This window comes from Acomys russatus, chromosome 32, assembly GCF_903995435.1.
Source record: "Acomys russatus chromosome 32, mAcoRus1.1, whole genome shotgun sequence".
In the NCBI taxonomy this organism is placed as follows: domain Eukaryota; kingdom Metazoa; phylum Chordata; class Mammalia; order Rodentia; family Muridae; genus Acomys; species Acomys russatus.
Genome location: NC_067168.1, coordinates 5,744,419 through 5,763,667, shown reverse-complemented (window position 1 = coordinate 5,763,667; position 19,249 = coordinate 5,744,419). Strand labels below are relative to the sequence as shown.

The window sequence follows — 19,249 nt, the reverse complement described above, 5'->3', positions numbered from 1 at the left end:
TGCACCACATGTTTGTCTAATGCCAGGAGAAGGCACAAATCCACGGAAACTGGAGCTTCAAAAAGTTGTGCCATATGTGTGTTCAGGGAATCAAATCCCCTGGTCTGAAAGAAGAACAGCCAGCACTGTTCACTACTGACTGAGCCAGCCCACCAGCTCAGTAGTTCTCAGGGGTTACACATCAGATACTTACATGTCAGACATTTACATTATGTTTCACAAAAGAAGCAAAATGACAGTTATGAAATAACTTTTCGGTTGTGGGTCACCACAATATGAGGGACTCTATTAAAGCTCCTAGAACATTATAATGTAATATTTTATTAATTATTTTAAAATGTAATATAATGCGTTTTGGCCAATATTCGCTCCAGATACTCCCTTTATTTCAGTGGTTCTCAACCCGTGTGAGCTCGCTGGCAACCCTCTACACTAGAAATATTTACAATTATGATCCATAACAGTAGCAAAATCACAATTATATAAAGAAGATAATTTTATGGTTTTGGGGGGGGGTCACCATAACATGATGGTCTGTATTAAAGGGTCACAGCATTAGGATGGTTGAGAACCACTGCTTTAACTTCTAGACCAACTTCTCGCCTTCTTTCTTGTTTTTTAATAACCCACTGAAATTCGTTGTTCATGTGTTTATGGTTTGGTCTCATGGCCATTTGGTTCCAATGGAGAAAGGCCAACCTACCAGGGGCCTATTTCTTAAGGAAAACTGACCCTCCCTCCCAAAGACACAAACAACTGTCAACCACCCCCCCAGGTTGTGGTGGGGTCCATACGCTGCATCTCTCCCTCTGTGCTCAAACAGTGACTGCCTTGAGTGTGGGTAGGTCTCATGCATGAAATAACAAATGCTGTGAGTTTGTGAATGAGAAAGTTCTGTCATGTTCAGAACATGGTCCCACCTGACCTCTGGCTCTTAAAATAATTTTCACTCCCTCCTCTGCAGAAATCACTGATCCTCAGGGAGAGGGTGATATTGCAGTTGTCATGGTTGTCTCATTTTGATGGAGTACTCTGTAGACGTTTATCCTCTTTCACCAGTTGTATGTTTCTCTGTAAACCTCTGTTCACTGCTCAAACAAGCTTCCCTAGCGAGGTCGGAAAACTGCACTAATCTCTATGTACAGAGATCTGTATTTAGAGAACAATTTGGCACTTTGCACATTTAGCAGCATAATCGTTCTAGGTTTATCCACAGGGCCATGATCTCCCAAACCATGAGTTCTTGGCCAATTTATAGTATCAAGCATCTGTTTCTTTGTATGGAAGGGGCCTCAAATCCAATCAGAAAATGATTGATTACCGCCATAACAGTCATGTCACTATGGTTCCCTTGGGGATATCTTGCCATGCCAGTAGTTATTAGCTATTACAGACCATAGAGTTCAGAGCTTGGAAAGACAGTTGATAATCTGCCTCTCTAGCAGCCTATACAGCACCTTCTAGTACTCTGAAAGTTATCCAGCAGGGACAAAGCTTCCTCTTTAGTACCAACTTGATTTATTTATGTCCTAAGACCAAAGTTGGTAGCGTCTTCAGCAATAGAGCCTTACCTTCAAGTTCTGGAGGGTGCCCGTCTTAGTTAGATTTTCTATTGCATTGAAAAGAACCATGACCACAGCAACTCTTATAAATGAACACATTTATAAGCTGATTTACAGCTTTATAGGTTTAGTTCAACATCATGGTGAAAGCATGCCAGTGCGCAGGCAGACATGATCCTGGAGAAGGAGCTGAAAGGTCTACATCTTGATCCACAGGCAACAGATGACTGTGTGCCACACTGAGTGTAGCTTGAGCACAGGAGACATACCCATAATGATACACTTCCTCCAACAAGGCCACACTTCTTAGTAGTTCTACGCCTCATGGCTAAGCCATTAATCTATGGGGGCCATTTCTTTTTTTCTTTTGTTGATGCTTTTTTTTTAAATTAAAATTAAGTTAATTTATTCAGATTACCACTCAATTGTTTCCCCATCACTCGTATCCTCCCATTCCTCACTCCTTCCTGCTTTCACCCTATTCCCCTCCCCTAGGTCTAGGACCGAGGGGGACCTCCTCCCCCACTATATGGTCATAGGCTATCAAGTCTCATTTTGGTAGCCTGATTATTCTTTCTTTGAGTGCCATCAGGCCTCCCCACCAAGGGGAGATGGTCAAATATAGAGCACCAGAGTTCATGTCAGAGTGAGTCCCTGTACTCCACATAACTGTGGAGAATGTCCTGTCCGTTGGCTAGATCAGAGTAGGGGCTTGATGTTTACTCCTTGTATTGTCCTTGGTTAGTGCAATAGTTTGAGCAGACTGCCCTGGGCCTCAATCCACCCATCACTATGTTCTTCTTGTAGGTTTCTAGGACCCTCTGGGTCCTTCTATTTCCCCATCTCCTACATTTCTCTTATCTCCCAACAGATGTGACCATGGGATACTAATGTATATCCCACCTTCTATAGACTTAGTTAGGAATGAGGTACCTAGATAAATGACTTTTTAAATAGACATTAACTTCAGTCATAATGTGTACTTTTGTATATTTCAGAAAGTGTTTGAAAACTTTACAAGTTTTTTAATTAGTTAAGGCTGACAGCAATAAGAAAAACTTTAAATTGTGGAAGCATACTAATATTCTGAGCAAATATTGTTTTTACTATGAAATTGCTTTAAGGGAATAAAAAAGGAAGAAAAATCTATATGAAATAAAGTTATATGCACCTCATTGTGTTATACAAGACTAATTTTTTTGTAGAAAGATAGTTTTTCCCCTGAAGGAAGCTCATATTGTCTATTCCTGACCTTTCAAGCGTCCATAAGGATAACATCTTCATCTAGTGTTAGATACAACTTCCCCAATAAATACCATTACTGCTTGCCATTTTAATGCTACATTTAATTTATAAATAACTGTGTCTTTCCCAGATTCCAGAGCAGTTCAATCTTATGTAATAAAGTAAAATTATAGAAATAGTTTTTCAAATTTAAAGTTAAAAGGTTTATTTTACCATAGCAGAAGGATATAAGAAAGCTATTTTGACAACCACAATGAAAACTGTGGCATAAAAAAATAGAAAGGTAGAACTTTGGTTTATCCTGTTATCAAATCAATTTATCTCAAGTTGTCTGTTTAATATTTTAAAGCACAGTTGAGTGGAGAGTGGGGTCTGACTTTCACATGAACTCTGGTGCCCCATATTTGACCACGTCCCCTGGAGGGGGAGACCTGGTGGCACTCAGAGGAAGGACAGTAGGCTATCAAGAAGAGACTTGATACCCTATGAGCATATACAGGGAGAGGAGGTCCCCCTCAGTCACAGTCATAGGGGAGGGGAGTATGGGGAAAATGGGAGGGAGGGAGGAATGGGATGATACAAGGGATGGGATAAGCATTGATATGTAATATGAATAAATTAATAAATATAAAATAAATAAATGATAAAAATATTTTAAAGCACAGGTTGCTAGCTGCAGCCTGATTAAGTATAAGTCTTTAGTGAATGTTTAAAAATTTCATGGTTCAAAAAACAGTTTAGGACATGACCTACCAGAGTTATCAGTTAATATTCTGTTTTTTTATTTAATAAAGATATGCCCAGGACTCAAATTTGTACTAATTGGTTATACTCAAGTGTTGTCAGCTATGCATACATTGCCTTTAGAACACCTGTAAACACCAATCAGGGACCTATTGGTTCCCTTCTTTTAAAAAATTACATCGTGTCCGTCTTCTCTTTCCTTTCCCCAATCTCTTCCATGTAACCCCCTTCTCTCATTCAAATTCATGGTCTCTTTTTAAAAGATTGTTACACACACACACACACACACACACACACACACTGCTCAGTTCATAAACTATTATTTGTTTGTATACGCTTTCAGGAATGATCATTTGGTGATGTTTGTAGTTCTTTGTCTAAAACTGAGACCTCATGAGCTTTCTGTTTTCCGTGATTGCGTGCCTATTGGCATTGTCCTCATTCAGATTTTGCATAAGCAGTCATGGTAGGGAAAGATTCTCTGTAAATTTCTGTCCCTCAGAAAATTCTAGCTCTTACAATCCTTCTGTCCCTCTCTCCTGCAATGATCCCTGAACCTTAGGTGCAGGAGTTGTTGTTTTATGGGAACTGAGCTCTGCAACTCTGTTGTGATCAGTTGTGGTTTTCAGTAATGCTGTGTCTATTGCATATAAAATGTTCCTCGATGAGGGGTGAGAAATACACTTAACTGTGGTATAAGGACACACACACACACACACACACACACACAGACACACACTATGCTGGTTTAGCAAAATGACAGTCGGTCATAGGATCTCTTTTGAGGCCATGACTTTACTAGCCGTGGGTAGTTTGCTAGATTCTTAGTGCCAGGTATTTTTTTTGCCTTTATTGAGTTGGGCTTAAGTCAAATTAGAAAGCTGTTTATTACTACCAAGGTATGATGCAACTACTATACCGTAGGGTTACTGTGCTGTACTGGACATCGTTGCGGTGTAGAGGTGCATAGCTGGTAGGACTGTCAATTGCTTCTATTCTTTGGAAAATTTCATGGAACCTCCTGGAATGGTGAAAGCTAGTTCTCAGGAAGGAGGCTTTCAGGTCAGATACAGCTTAGGGCCTCTGATCCCTGTGTCTCTAGGCTGCAGAGACTTTGTTTGTCTATGGGAGACAAACCAAGGCAGTATCGATGGCCTATACTGTTTTGGGAGTCTCTTGGACAACCCTGGCCAACAATTCAAAAGAATGATTCTCATGTCTGTTAGGCTTTTTGCTAGCTAGTCTATGGCTCTTGGGGGAAGCATTGTCAGCCCAGATGGCAAAATTTAATTTAAACTATATGTATACACCAGCTTATGTGTATTATCAATATTTGTAGCTAGGTGGTTAGTAGTATGATTCCTTATTATTTTTCAGATGTCCTTACCGTTATTTTATCCTCCTCCTTTCTTCCTCTCCCCTCTATTATTAATTACAGTTGCTCCCTTTTTCACATTTTCCTTTATATCACTTATACACTGCTAGTCTAGTCCCCTCTTTGTTTCTTTTCCACTTTGATACCAGTGAAACATTCTCTTGTCACTTTCCCTGTTTCTGCAGTTACTCCAGATTGTATATTCATATCTGAAGATGTGTTTTAGGAACTTCAGATGATAGAGAAGAAGTGACACTTGCCATTCTGGGTTTGGGTTGTCTCACTATGATCATTTTTAGTATCATTCATTTACCTGAAAATTTCATGATTTTGCTTTTCTTTTTAGGTTAATAGTATTCCATTGTACCACATTTTCATTATTCATTTTCAGTTGAAGGAAGTTTAGATTATTTCCATTTTCTAGCTATTGTGAACAGAGCCACAGTGAACATGGATGAGCAAGTATCTGTGGATTAGGTGTTGGTTGAGTCCTTTGAGCATGTGCCAAAGAGTGCTATAGCTTGGTAATATGGTAGATTCATGTTTAACTTTTTAAGAATTCCTTACATTGATTTCCAGAATGGCTGGACCAGTTAGCATTACTCCCAACAGGGAATGGTGATACTCTTTCTGTATACCCTTTTCAGCATCTAACACTGGTTTTTTTGTTTATCTTTGCCATTAGGTAAGACAGAATCTCAATGTTAGTTTGATGTGGAGTTCCCCAATTGCTAGGGATGAGGAACATATTTTGGGATATTTTGTTTTTCAATTTGTCTAATTTTGCTTTCTTTAGTTCTTTTTATATTGTTTATTAACCATCTGTCAGATGTAAAACTGTCAGAGTCTCCCCTATTCTATGGACTTCCTCATCATTTGATCGACGGTTTCTTCAGCTCTTTAGAAGCTTCTCAGTTTTACGAAGTTCCATTTGCATTCATTTGCCTTAGTACTTGGACAAATAGGGTCCTACTAAGAAAGTCCTTCTGTGCAATATATCAAGTAGGGTACAGCCTATGTTTTCACCTATAAGTTTCAGTGTTTCAGGTGTCACATTGAAGTCTTTGATCCATTTAAGAGTTAGATTTTGTATAAAGTGATAGGTGTCTAGTCTAATTATTTATATGTAGGAATCCTTAAAAATAGTTTATTTTCTCCAGTGTATGATTTTGATGTATTTGTTAAATATTTACTGGCTGAAGTTGCATGTATTCATGTTTGAGTCTTCCATTTTGTTTCATTAATCTTCATTTAATTGTGTGCCAGCACCATTTTTTTATTATCAGGTATCTCTAATATATCTTGATATCTGGATGGAGCAACCTCTCCAGTGTTGTTCTTTTTCCTCTGGATTGTTTTGGCTGTCTGAAGTCTTTTGTGGTTCCCTGAAAGTTTTAGAATTGGGGATGTTGACTTGGATTTCACTGGATCTATAAATGGCTTTTGATAGAATGGCCACTTTCACAATACATAAACTAGGGATGTCTTTCTATTTTCTAGTGTCTTTCCCTGCCTGTTTCTTCAGAGGCCAAAAGTTTCATTGTAGAAGTCTTTCTCCTCCTTGTTTATGTTTATTCCTAGATATTTTATTGCCTATTGAAATGAGAGTGTGTTTATGCTCCTTCTCTGTGTTTTTGTTGCTGTGGATAGAAAAGCTATTGACTCATGAAAGCTATTGATTCTGTATCCTGCCATGTGCTGAATTTGTTTATCATTTCTAGAAGGTTTCTGGTAGAAGCATGTACAATATGTGTACAGTATGTGCATTTATAATAATGTGTCATCAAAACAGGCATAGATTGATATCTTCTTTCCTATTAGTATCCTCTTAAGTTCCATCTTTTGCCTTATTGTCCCAGCTAGTGACTTGAGCACAATACTGAGAAGGAATGGGGGTAGTGGCCACTCCTATCTAATTTCTGATAACGTTGCTTCATATTTTCTCCATTCTGAATGATAATGGCTATGGGTTTCTCAATACAGTCTTTATTATATTAGGGTATGTTCTTACTTGTCCTTCTTTCTAGGATATTTGCCATGAAACCATATTGGATTTTGTCAAAAATTTTTCTGTACCCCTTGGACTAGTGTTTTGATATAAGTGAGTATATACCCTTTGTCTCTTTTTGCTTCTGGGTGAACTCACTCATTATGATAATTTCTAGATCATTCCATTTGTCCACAAATTTCGGGAATTCCTCGTTTTTAATAGCTGAGTGGTATTCCATCGTGTAAATATACCAGAGTTTCTTAGTCCATTCTTCTACTGAGGGACACTTAGGCTGTTTCCATCTTCTGGCTATTATGTATAGAGCAGCTATGAACATGGTTGAGCATATGTCCCTGTCATGTGGTAGGGCATTTTCTGGATATATTCCAAGGAATGGGATGGCTGGGTCTTGAGGAAGCCCTATTCCCACTTTTCTGAGAAAGCACCAGGGATACATGCCATGAAAATCTTTACTTACCAAGAAAGTGGGTCAGAGGAAAGGATATCCGATTGAGACTTTAGGCAAGAGTAGCATGGAAGAAAGAGGAAATAGTAGGACCCACAGGGTCCTGGAAACCTACAAGAAGAACTTTATGACAGGCAGATCTGGATCCTGGGGTCCTCCTCAAACTAAGGCACCAGCCAAGGAGAAAATAGGCAGTAAGCTTCGAACCCCTACCAAGACCTAGCTGACGAACAGGATATTCTCCACCGTTGAGTGGAGAGTGAGATCTGACTCTCACACAAACTCTGGTGCCCCTTTTCTGACCATGTCTCCTGGATGGGGAGACCTGGAGGCACTCAGAGGAAGGATAGCTAGTTACCAAGAAGAGACTTGATATTCTGAGAGCATATATAGGGGGAGGAGGTCTCCCTCAGTCACAGACATAGGGGAGGGGAGAAGGGGCGAAATGGGAGGGATGGAAGAATGGGAGGAAACAGGGGAAGGGCTAACAATCGAGATGTAATATGAATAAATTAATAAAAAAAGTTTTTCTGCATCTATTGAGAGAGTCATGTGGATTTTGTCTTTAAGTCTGTATATTATGTATATTACATAGTTTATTATACTTATTGATTTGTATATATTGAGCCATCCATGCCAGTTATAAAGCTAATTTAGTCATGGTAGATAATCTTTTTGAAATGTGTCTGTATTTGAATTTTAATTATTTTTGAGCATTTAAAAAAATCTATATTAATCAGCAATGTTGGCCTATAGTTTTGTTGTATCCTTTCCTGTTTTTTGGTTATTAAAATAATACTGGCTTCATAGAAAGAACTTGGGAGAACTCTTTTTGTTTTTATTTTCATTTTTAAAAAATAGCTTAAATAGGAAGCTGGACATGGTGGCACACTCCTGTAATCCCATCACTTGTGGAGGCAAAGGCAGGTGGATTTTTGTGAGTTCAAGGAGGTCAGCCTAGTCTATAAAGTGAATCCAGGACAGCCAAGGCCATATAGAGAAAACTCTGTTCAAAAAACAAAACAAAACAAAAATAAAACACACACACAAACAAACAAACAAACAAACCAAAACAACCCAAAAGTTTAAAAAGGGTTGATTATAGATCTATTTGGAAAGTCTGGGAGAACTGTGTGTGTTGCAAATCCATTGTTTTAGTTGGGGGACTTTATTACATTTAAATTTTCTTATTTGTTAAGGGTTTCTTTAAATTGTTGACTTCTTGTTTAATTCTGGTCATTTGACTGAATCTAGTAATTATTCTATTTATCTTAGGTTTTCCATCTTAATGTAATACAGGCTTTGAGAGTATTCCCTTATGATATTCTGAATATCTTTGAAGTATCTTTTGGTGGCTCCTTATATGTTTCTGATTCTGTTTAATTTGGTTTCTCTCTTTACTTTGAGTAGTTGTGTCAAGGGCTTGTCAATGTTATCTTCTCAAAACCCAGCTATTTTACTTTTTGCATCATTTTCTTTGTCTTTATTTTATTTATTTCCCCTCTGATTTTTATTATTTATTTCCATTAATAGAGTTTAGATTTGGTTTGTCCTTGTTTTTCCAAAATGTTGAGTTGCATCATTAAGTTACTTATTTGTACTTCTGATTTTTCCATGTAGGTACTTGGTTCCCCTCACAGGATTGCTTACAATATCAGAGGATTTTTGTGTTGTGTTTCATTTTCATTTAGCTCCAGGAAAAAATTTCATTTTTTTTCTTGAGTTGTTTTTTGGCAAATTTACCATTCAGTAATGAGTTGTTTAATCTCCAGGAGTTTGTATATGTACTAGAGATTTGTTTGCTATTTACCTTTAGTCTTATTGAATTATGGTCATATCAGATATACTTAGTTATTTTAGTCTTTCTGAATTTGTTACGATTTATTTATTTTTGTCCATAGGTGTGGTCTGGTTTAGAAGTTTCCGTGTGCTGCTGAGTAGAATGTATAATCTTTGGCATTTGGATCATGGCTTAGTTAGGGTTTCTAATGCTATGATGCGACACCATGACCAAAAAGCAATTTTTGGGAGGAAAAGTTTTATTTGGCTTATGCATCCATAGCACCATTCATCACTAAAGGAAGTTAGGGCAGGAACCCAGTCAGGGAAAGAACCTGGAGGCAGGAGCTGATTCAGAGGCTATGAAGGGGTGCTGCTTGCTGCCTTGCCCCACATGGCTTACTCAGCCTGCTTTTGTATAGAATCCAGGTCCACCTGCTCAGGGATGGAGCCACCCACCATGGGCTGTATCTTCTCGTACTAATTAAGCAAATGCCCACAGGCTTGCCTGCTCTCAGCTTATGGAAGAATTTTCTCAACAGAAACTCTTTCATTTCTGATGACTTAAGCTTCTGACAAGTTGACATAAAACTAGCCAGGATATGTGGAACATTCTGTAGGTACCTGGTAAGTCCATATGATGTCTAATGTTATTTTATTCTGATGTTTTTCTTCTTAATTTTGTCCAGGTAACCTGTCCATTGTAGAAAATGGGATATTGAAATCACCTACAATTAGTAGGTGGGTCTTAATCTGTGATTTAAACCCAGCTATACCCCTGTTTTAAAAAAAAATGAAATTGGGTGCACCAGAATTTGGTGCACTCAATGTTTAGAATAGTTATCTTCTTGGTTGACTGTTTCCTTGGTTAGAATGAAGTGTCCTTTATCCCCTTTGAGGTAGCTTTAGTTTGAAACCAGTCTTGTCACATAGGATAGCAATGACTGCTTCCTCGTCTCATTTGATCAGAGAGTAGCACCCTTGTATTCTATCACAGTGCCTATTTTTAGAGCTAAGAAGTACTTCTTGAAGACAGAAGTTAGATGGATTTTCTTAATCCATTTACCAAGCCAGTGTCTTTTGATTGGAGAACTGATGTCAATAATATTGAAAATTACTGAAAGTGTGTGTGGTTTGCAGTCATGCATTGTTGATTTTTGTTCTCAGTGGTCCTTTGTGTTTTTAGTAATTATGGCTTCATATTTCTTTCTACAACTTCTTGACCACAGTCCACAGTCTTTTCAGTCCAAAATTTTGCTTGTTATATTTTGTTAAGGTTATTTTGTTGCATATGGTTATTTTTAAATTATTTATATTGTATATTTTTTTCTTTCTCCTTCAACAATGGCAGATAGTTTTGCTGAGTAGTTTAGCTTAGGCTGGCTGTCATGGTACTTTGGGACTTGGAGTACATTGCCACAGGTTCTTCTGGCTTTCTAAGTTTCTAACGAGAAATCAGTTGTTATTCTAATGGATTTTCTTTGTATGTGACTTGTGTTTTTTTCTCCTGAACGTTTCAATATTTTTTCTTTGTTCCGTATAGTTAATGTTTTAGCTATATAATACTGCAGGGAATTTCTTTTCTTGTTTGGTCTATTTGGTGTTCTCTGTGAATAATGTATCTGTACAGGTATGTCCTTTTTAAGTTTGGGAGGATTTTCATAGTTGAAAATGTGGTTTATGCCATTAACCTGGAATCCTTCTCCCTCATTTATTATTATAATTTAAAAATTTGGTCTTTTCATGGTATGCCACATTTTCTGTATATTACTTTTATGTTTTAAAAATTATATTCTTTGCTTATTTCATCTATACCCTCTACTTTATCTTCAAGTACTATTGTTCTATTTTCTGTTTGCTTTACTTTGGGCTTTCTAGTTCAGTGTTTGTGTTTTTGAATTCCATCTTAATTTTAGCTTTAATACTTTTCAGGGTTTCTATCACTATTGAATTCTGTTTTCATATCCTAGATCATCTTCATCTTCATAATTCCCATCAGCTCCATGTTTGTGTTTTATTGTGCTTCATTTAGGCATTTTCTCTTTTTTAAACTCAAATTCATTGAACTATTTGTGCCCGTTCAACTCTTTGAATTCTTTGATAAAACTTAATTGTTGTTTTAAATTCTGTGTTCTAGGGTTCATCTGGGTAATTTCCATTGCCACACTAGTGGGGTTGGAGGGAGGATACAGCCTTGATCTTTCATATTCTTTTTATTTTTGTGATGAGATCTAGGCATGTGGGCTTCTTTTGTTAGTCCTACATCTGGTATGCATAGAGCAATTTGGAGCCACAGAGAACATGTATAGGTCAGGTTGGGCCTAGGAGTTGGGTATGGCTTAGGTGGATTGAAGTCAGCTGGATGCAGGAGATGGGGTTGATGTGCAGTGTGCATCTGGGTCCAGGAGTGGAGTTTAGGGGTAGAACTGGGGATTGGTGAGGCTTCCTGGGGATTTGGATAAGAGCTGGCTAAATCCTGGGGAAGGATTGCAGCATCTGGATGGATAGATAAGTGCATGCAGTGTGGTAGGGTCCTGTGGGTGGGAGGCAGGCATGGAAGTCCTGGAGGAAGCTTAGAAGTTGGATATTGTATAGGCAGAGTTGATTGGACTAGCCTAGGGCACTTGGGTACCACAGGGGCTGGATCTGAGAAGCTGAGGTAGACATGTGCATAGAAGAATCAGGATTCCTCATCTGGCTGGAGCCTAGAGAAGGTTCTGTAGAATCTGGCTGTGTGGTTGGACAGAATAAGTCCCATTCATTGTACATTCACTGAATAGTTACAAAAGACCTAACTAGAAGGGAAGTTATTTTATACCTGATGACTTTTAGCACCTGGACAATGCAGTTAAGAGAGCTTCTGTATTGATAACTCAAGGATATGATACATGCTTTGATATTTTTCTTTTTAAAAATTCTATTTGATTATTCACTTTACATCCCTATTGCAGCCTCCTTCCTCCCCTCCTCCCAGCCCCACCCTCTAACCCTCTTCCTCATTTCCCCCTTCCCCTTCTACTCAGAAATGAGCGTGCCCCTACCCCATCCTCAACAAATCCTCCCCAGACATCAAGTCACATCAGAACTAAGTGCATCCTCTTCACCTGAGGCCCTACAAGGCAGCCCAGCTAGAGGAAAGTGGTCCAACAGTAGACAATAGAGTCCAAGTCAGAGACAGCACCCACTCTAATTGCTAGGGCACCCTCATGAAGACTGAGATGTCCATTGGCTACGTATGTGTAGGGGACCTAGGTTAAGTTCTTCCGTGTTTTTTGGTTGGTGCTTCAGTCTCTGTGAGTCTCCACGGTCTTCGGCTAGTTGACTCTATCGGTCTTCTTGTTTCTGAATTCGAGTCCAGCCTAGTCTACAGCGTGAGATCCAGGACAGCCGGGGCTACACAAAGAAAACCTGTAACAAAAAACAAAACTAACGAACTAACTAATTAATTTTATTTATTTATTTATTTATTTATTTATTTAGTGAAATTTAAGAACATTTTTCTCCAGATGCCCTTTTATTTAACATAGTGTGGGCAATTGGATTGTTTCAAAGTCACAGCCTCACTTCCCAGCATTCATTGTCATGCTGACATTCATTAGGTATAGTTCAGTATTTCAAGTGGCATAAGAATTATACATTCCTGTGGTGATTTTCCACAGACTACGTATTGACTTCATTTGGTTTGGGCTGAAAAAAAAAAAAGTCAATTCATGAATACTGATCACATACTAAGGTCTTTGATGGCAATGAGTTGAATAGTAATATTTAACATACTTATTGTGTTAAACACTCAGTTTATGATGGGAGCAGACGCAGAGTCCTACAGCCAAATAGTAGGCAGAGCCTGAGGAGTCCTGTGCAGCAGTGGGAGGAAGGATTAGAGGAGCAAGAGGGATCAAGGACACCACAAGAACATGACCCATAGAATCAACTGATGGTGACTCAAGTGGGCTCACAGAGATCAGGGATCCTGGATGGGTCTGTCCTCTGTCCTCTTGTTATGGTTTTGTATCTTAGGGGTGTCAATCCACCCTGGAACCTCAAGTTCTCACAGGACTAAGTGCATCCTCTTGCACCGAGACCAGACAAGGCAGCCCAGCTAGGGGGAAGGGACCCAAATGCAGGCAACAGACTGTCTCTGATTCTTTTGCTCATTGTTGGGATCTTTTTTCTCTTATGGGGTTGCTTCATTTAGCCTTACTGTGAGAATATATGCCTGGTCTTCTTGTAGCTCATTATGCTGTATTTGGTTGATAATTTTGGATGGCCTGTTCTTTTCTGAGGTGAGGAGGAGAGACTGAGGAGAAGAGGGATGGGAAAATGTACTCAGGATATAATATATGAGAGAAGAAAAAATACAGGGAAAAAGAACCACTCAGTTTAAATCACTTTTCTATAGTATTTTACTGAGAACTACAATAAGTATGTTATTTATCCATTTAACTCTCTTTCTTCCTCAGTTTACCCTTCAACCTATTCTAAATACCTTTATTAGTTCCTTGATCACAATGTAACGAAAGATTCAATAATTTAGAGATACAATTGAAAAAGCATCCCTGATGCAATAGTATTTTTTTGATTCGTGTACATGTGCGTGCGTGCATATATGTGTGTGTGTGTGTGTGTGTGTGTGTGTGTGTGTGTGTGTGTGTGTGCGCGCGTGCGTGTGCGCGCATGGAGAGATCCAAGGTTGATATTGGGAACTATTTACTATTGCTTTTCTACCTTAATTCTTTGAGGCAAAGTTTCTCAGTGAAATGAAGAGCTCTCTAGTATGGCTAGTCTTGCTAGCAATTTGCCTTGTGAGTTCCCTGTCTCTACCCTCTAAAGCTGGAGACACAGGAGGACCACGATGCTTACCCTGAATTTATGTGGGTTCCTGGGGATCTGAATATGGTTCTCATGCCTGAGTGGCAAGCACTTAACTGTGGAGCCATCGTCTCATGATACAATACTCTTCAGATTTGCAAACGGTACTCCTATCCAAGGAATGGCTAAATTTTGGACTGGATTGAGGTCAAGAGAAGACATTTGGGTCTTCACAGGTGAGAGGAATCCTCTATGTGAAATTTAGAGCAAGTCAGTCCCTTCCCCCACAAAAAGATATGGAATTCAAGGGACACAAGTGGTTCTTTTTGGCTAAAGAATGGCAGTAAGACACACATGGGAAATCATAGCTGGGAAGTCGAGGAGTGGCATAAAACAGCTCTTCTGCTGTGTTTAGCCTCCTATACAAAATTTGGATTTTATTTCTTGTATCTCTTTTCTCTATAACTAATACTATAGTGAGGGTCTCTGTGGTCCAATGCCCAAAATAGATTCAATATTTCATGTGGCTCCACATCTGGCAAATGAGAAGATCCTCCAATGTTGAACTATACCTTGCTTCTCCTACATATCTGGGTAAATGTGGCTCCCTCGCCAGACAACTCTTCTTCTCGAAAGACCAGGTGCTGCTCCTGCTTATGCCTTAGAAGCAGCTTTCAGTAGCAGCAGGTTTGTTGCAATAGTCGAATCACATATCTCTGTAATCAGGTGACACCTCATCCTCTTGATACTGCGAAGGCTTCCCTTACAGTCCTCCGTTGTTCTTTAGTAGGGTTCCCTGGCTTATTTTACGGCCTCATCCTCTGGACTGTAGCTCCCCATCACTGCACACACTATATTTGAAGCACTGTCACTCAATCTGTGAAGTGCAGGCATCTTGTACTCTGTAACATTAAAGAACATTAAAGAACAAGTTCTTCCTCACCTACAGGGGAAATAGCGGATGAGAAACCCACACCGGGGAAAACTAAGCTCTCTGAGTAGCTCTTATGAATGTCTTTGTTTCCTTCCCACTATTTCTCATGATTAATCATAATTTTAGGACATAAAGGACAAAAGCATAAGGCTAATTACTGTAAGATTGTCTATTGTTATAATTAATCTCCCAAATTTTGTATTCTAATAGAGATAAGCCGAATTTGAAAACAAAAAATTTCAGACAATATTTTTCTAAATAAGGAGTGTTGGAAGAAACAGTCTTCCCCAGGGAAGATCATTCCAAATGGTTTTCCAGTGCCAAATGGTCATCCCTGAAAACACATAGGCGACTTACATAAGACTGAGTGGTTATATTTAGGAGTATATATGTGCATATATGTATGGATGTACGAACAAGTAAGGAAAAAAGAGGTAATGAATTTAAAAAAGACCAAGAATGTGTATCGGGAAGGCTTAGAGGGAGGGAAGGGGAAATGATATTAGGATCTCAAAAATTAAAAAAAAAATATAAAAATTTAACTATTAAAGTAAACCATGAAATTTATCTTTCACGTTCATTTTCTTGAACTCTTAGGCGTATATTCCGTGTTCAGATCATAGTTCTACCAGACACAGTGCCTGTTAACAAAGACTAATAATTTTAGATCTGTGTCAGTTCTTGCTCTGTAAAAATAAATAGGAAAAAAAAAAAAAAAACCCCAAACACCAGATCCTGACGAGCAGTGAGCGCTGGGGTCCCATGGCTGGTGAGACGCTTTGTTGTCAGGGTATAAGAACATCAGAATAAAGGAAGGAAGGGTAATTAAATGAAAGTGTAATAGAAAATAAATGGCTATAAAATCAGAAAGAAGTCATTGGAGGAAAAAGGTGGCCTGTGGGAGGATCCAGGAAATGGCAGACAGGTATGAAGGAAGAATATCAGTAAGATACAAAGTACACTACAGAATGCCACAGTAAAACTGCGCTGGCTAATCTTGGTTTTCATTTGGAAACATTTGGGAATAGTCAGCTTTTAGTTGAAGAACTGCCTCTATCAGATTGTCCTGTGGGCATGTCTATGGTTTCCTCTCTTGCAATCCTCTTTCCACTTTCGTCAACTGTAATCACACACACAAAATATAGAAGATAGATAGATAGATAATAGATAGATAGATAGATAAACAGACAGAGTGATAGATGATAAATAGGTAGATACAGATATATAGATATTGATATAGATAGATATAAATAAAACTAGCACATCTGCATATGAGAGAAAGAACCCAGCATTGTCTATGTCTGGGTTATTTTGTTTAATCATTTCACATTTCATCTATTTTACTGTAATGATGTCATTTATTGAAAATAAATTCTCATAAATAAAGCAATTTGATGGGTCAAAAAAAAAAAAAAAAAAAAAAAGAACATCAGAATAACGGTGACAACGTCAACACTGGGAAGTGAATGCAGATGAGAAGACAGGGCAGCTTGTTATTCCACACACTGCAGAAGCCATTCCAGCCGAGAACTGTCTTATTCGTCTGTTTACAAACCCTACTAGGACACACTTATGCAAGTGATCATTTTTCTGTTGTAAAGCTACTGCCTTAAGGGATCAGACATGTGTTCTAATTACTGTGCTAATCATACTTTATAACCTTTTATAATTGCCTTCAAACTCATCCCACATATTTTTGAATGACTTTAATGATGATAAATTGTCAAACTTTGAAAGTGAATTAGGACTGGATATCTTGAGAAATTCCCTGTAGCAAAAGACTGAGAGTCAATGATCAGAAATTTAAAAGACAAATAGGTATAAAGGGTTAGGATATGTTACGGAGTAGGAAAGGTCGAAGGAGAGGCAAGGGCAGCGTAGAGGAGAGAATATTGAGAGACAGAAATGTCACTAAAGGCTTTTGAAAAAGTCATATGGAAGCTTACTACTGTAGAAGCTTCTGCCTACATAAGTAAAAAGACTTAAAACAGAGAGAAAGAAGGTCAATTTTCTTTACCAGTGTAGCCCCTAATAAGTAGACTATGACCATGCTTTAGTGGAAGGCCACATATCCACATTTAGACAGCATAAATTGGTCATGACAGAAGAAAAAATCGACACAAAGTTGGCTGAAGAGATAGGGGAGGTATGTGTGGGATAAGTTGTGGGGGAGAGAGTGAACATGATCAGAAATTCTCAAAAAAGTAATGGACTAGATAGAAATAGGTAGAAATGTATGAAATTACCATTTACTTAGGTAATTTTCAAGTGAATACTGATAATTCCATATGCTTCGACCCAAGAAAAACCTTGACAACAAAAATGTAAGAGGAATCTCCAAGTTGTCAGAAAATGTTTATTTGCTTTCTGATGCTATTTGGAAGGTGTTGAACTTTTGTCAACCAGGCAAGAGTTGAGAAGTGCTGGGCTGTGAAAGGCAGAACTAAAAATTGCATTACTCTTCAAAACCAAGATTTTTAAAATACTGAATTCTCTAGAACAAGATGGATGAGAAAATATTATTCTCAAAGATACATGACAACGATATTTGCTTAGGTAGGTTAGAAGTGACCTTTAACCAGAATCTTAACTTTTAAGTGAGTTTGAAACTTAAATTCACAAAATCTCCATGTTAAGAAATTAGTGAGCTTAAAAATATTAAATTAGCTTCTGAAAATGGATGGACAGTCCATATTGGGGCAGTTGTCTTGCAGATCACAAATAATCCCAGAATAAAATGTCTAAAAGAAGCTTCTTGCTGTAGATATAGCTCAGCTGATACAGTGCCTACCTGACTTGCACATAGCCCTGGGTTTAATCTCTAGTAGCAGATACACTAGGCAGAATGGTGGCCCATGCCTAAGGTTCTAGAACTTGGGAGGCAGAAGCAGAAGACCAGAAGTTCATATCATTTTTGGATACACAGAAGTTGGAGATCAGTCTAAAATGTATAAGACGATAGCATCACAAAACCAAAGAGGATGGTATGACATCATTGGAAGAGTAGGGAAAAATTACTGAGAAGAAGAAAATTCCACTTGGTTTCCTTCTAGGTTTTATTTACATTCTTTCAAGACTGACCACTATTTACTCACGGTCAAGTAGCTAAAACTTAGCAAAAATCTAAAACCTTGTTGATAAAGAATCAGAGAAAAACACATGAGGTCATGTAGAAACTAGAATTCGAGGGGAAGGAGGGAATACTGGAAGTCTCCTCAAAGAAGGGCCCCAAGTGCTGCTTCATAAGACCAGACATAGTGCACAGTAGCTGAGTAGAGACTTTGGTTGCTACTCAATATCAGGGAGACCAAGTTTAAAGCAAAAGACTAAAGAAAGGGCTGATGAGATGGCTCAGGAGGCAGAAGTGCCTGCTACACCTGAGGGTGAGTCAACTCGCATTAGAACATCCATGGTAGGGGAGAAGTAGTCCTCTGATATCTGCACAGGTATTCATCACGGCACGCACGCACAGAGCAAACAAATACAATGGAAGACTTGATACCCTGTGAGCATATACAGGGGGAGGAGGTCCCCTCGGGCACAGTCATAGGGGAGGGGAGTAAGAGGAAAATGGGAGGGAGGGAGGAATGGGAGGATACAAAGGATGGGATAACCATTGAGATGTAATATGAATAAATTATTAAAATAAAAAAATGTAAAACTAAGTGAAAGTAGTATTTATGGGTTTAGAACAGAATCAGGAGTCTTTTTACATGTACTGTTGCCTCCAGATCATAACTTTTAGGCATTCAAAGAAACAGAATAATGTCACCCATATTCAAAGGAAGATATAAATTCATAGCAATGACTTCAAGGCTTTGCAGATGTTGTAATTAACTGGCATGGACTTATGCTGTTGTGGAGATGAATAAGAAACAAGCCACATTTTATCAGCTAAAATTTTAAAAATTGAGTAAAGGCAAAATAGAAAATATAAAACAGTTGTAAGAAAACAATAAAAAACCAGACTTCTGCCTTTATCATTACTGCACCTTATACTGAAAATACTGACTTCAGAAGGGAAAGTGGACAGATGTAAAACGTGTCTTCATGATGCCTGAGAATATCTCACCAAAAGAGTCCATTAGTGGGTTTCCATAAAAATACTGAGATTTATTTTCTGGGCTTCTTAGTAAGGACTTCAGCGCAGCATTGGAATTGACAAGAAACCTCATATGAGAACTGTTTCATTTATCACTAGGCACTAGATGAACCAGCCAAGACTGACAGCAACTCCAAGGCCAGCGTGTTAGACCTCCCAGTACAGGTAAAGACGTCAGCTTATCCTGCTTTGGTAAGCAGTGCCCAAACTCATTGCTAACCCCATTCCTGGTTTCAATTCTTC

The 19,249-nt window shown here is 38.4% G+C and overlaps 1 protein-coding gene across 1 annotated transcript in view; it reads left to right on the top strand.

Annotated features, from left to right (window-relative positions):
- The window catches only part of Mlip (muscular LMNA interacting protein), a 140,236-nt gene that overhangs the window by 37,744 nt on the left and 83,243 nt on the right, over positions 1-19,249 (top strand). The window contains exon 6 of the mRNA XM_051140834.1: positions 19,106-19,171. Within this exon, the coding sequence (XP_050996791.1) occupies positions 19,106-19,171 (66 nt within the window). The remainder of the gene's footprint in view (positions 1-19,105; positions 19,172-19,249) is intronic.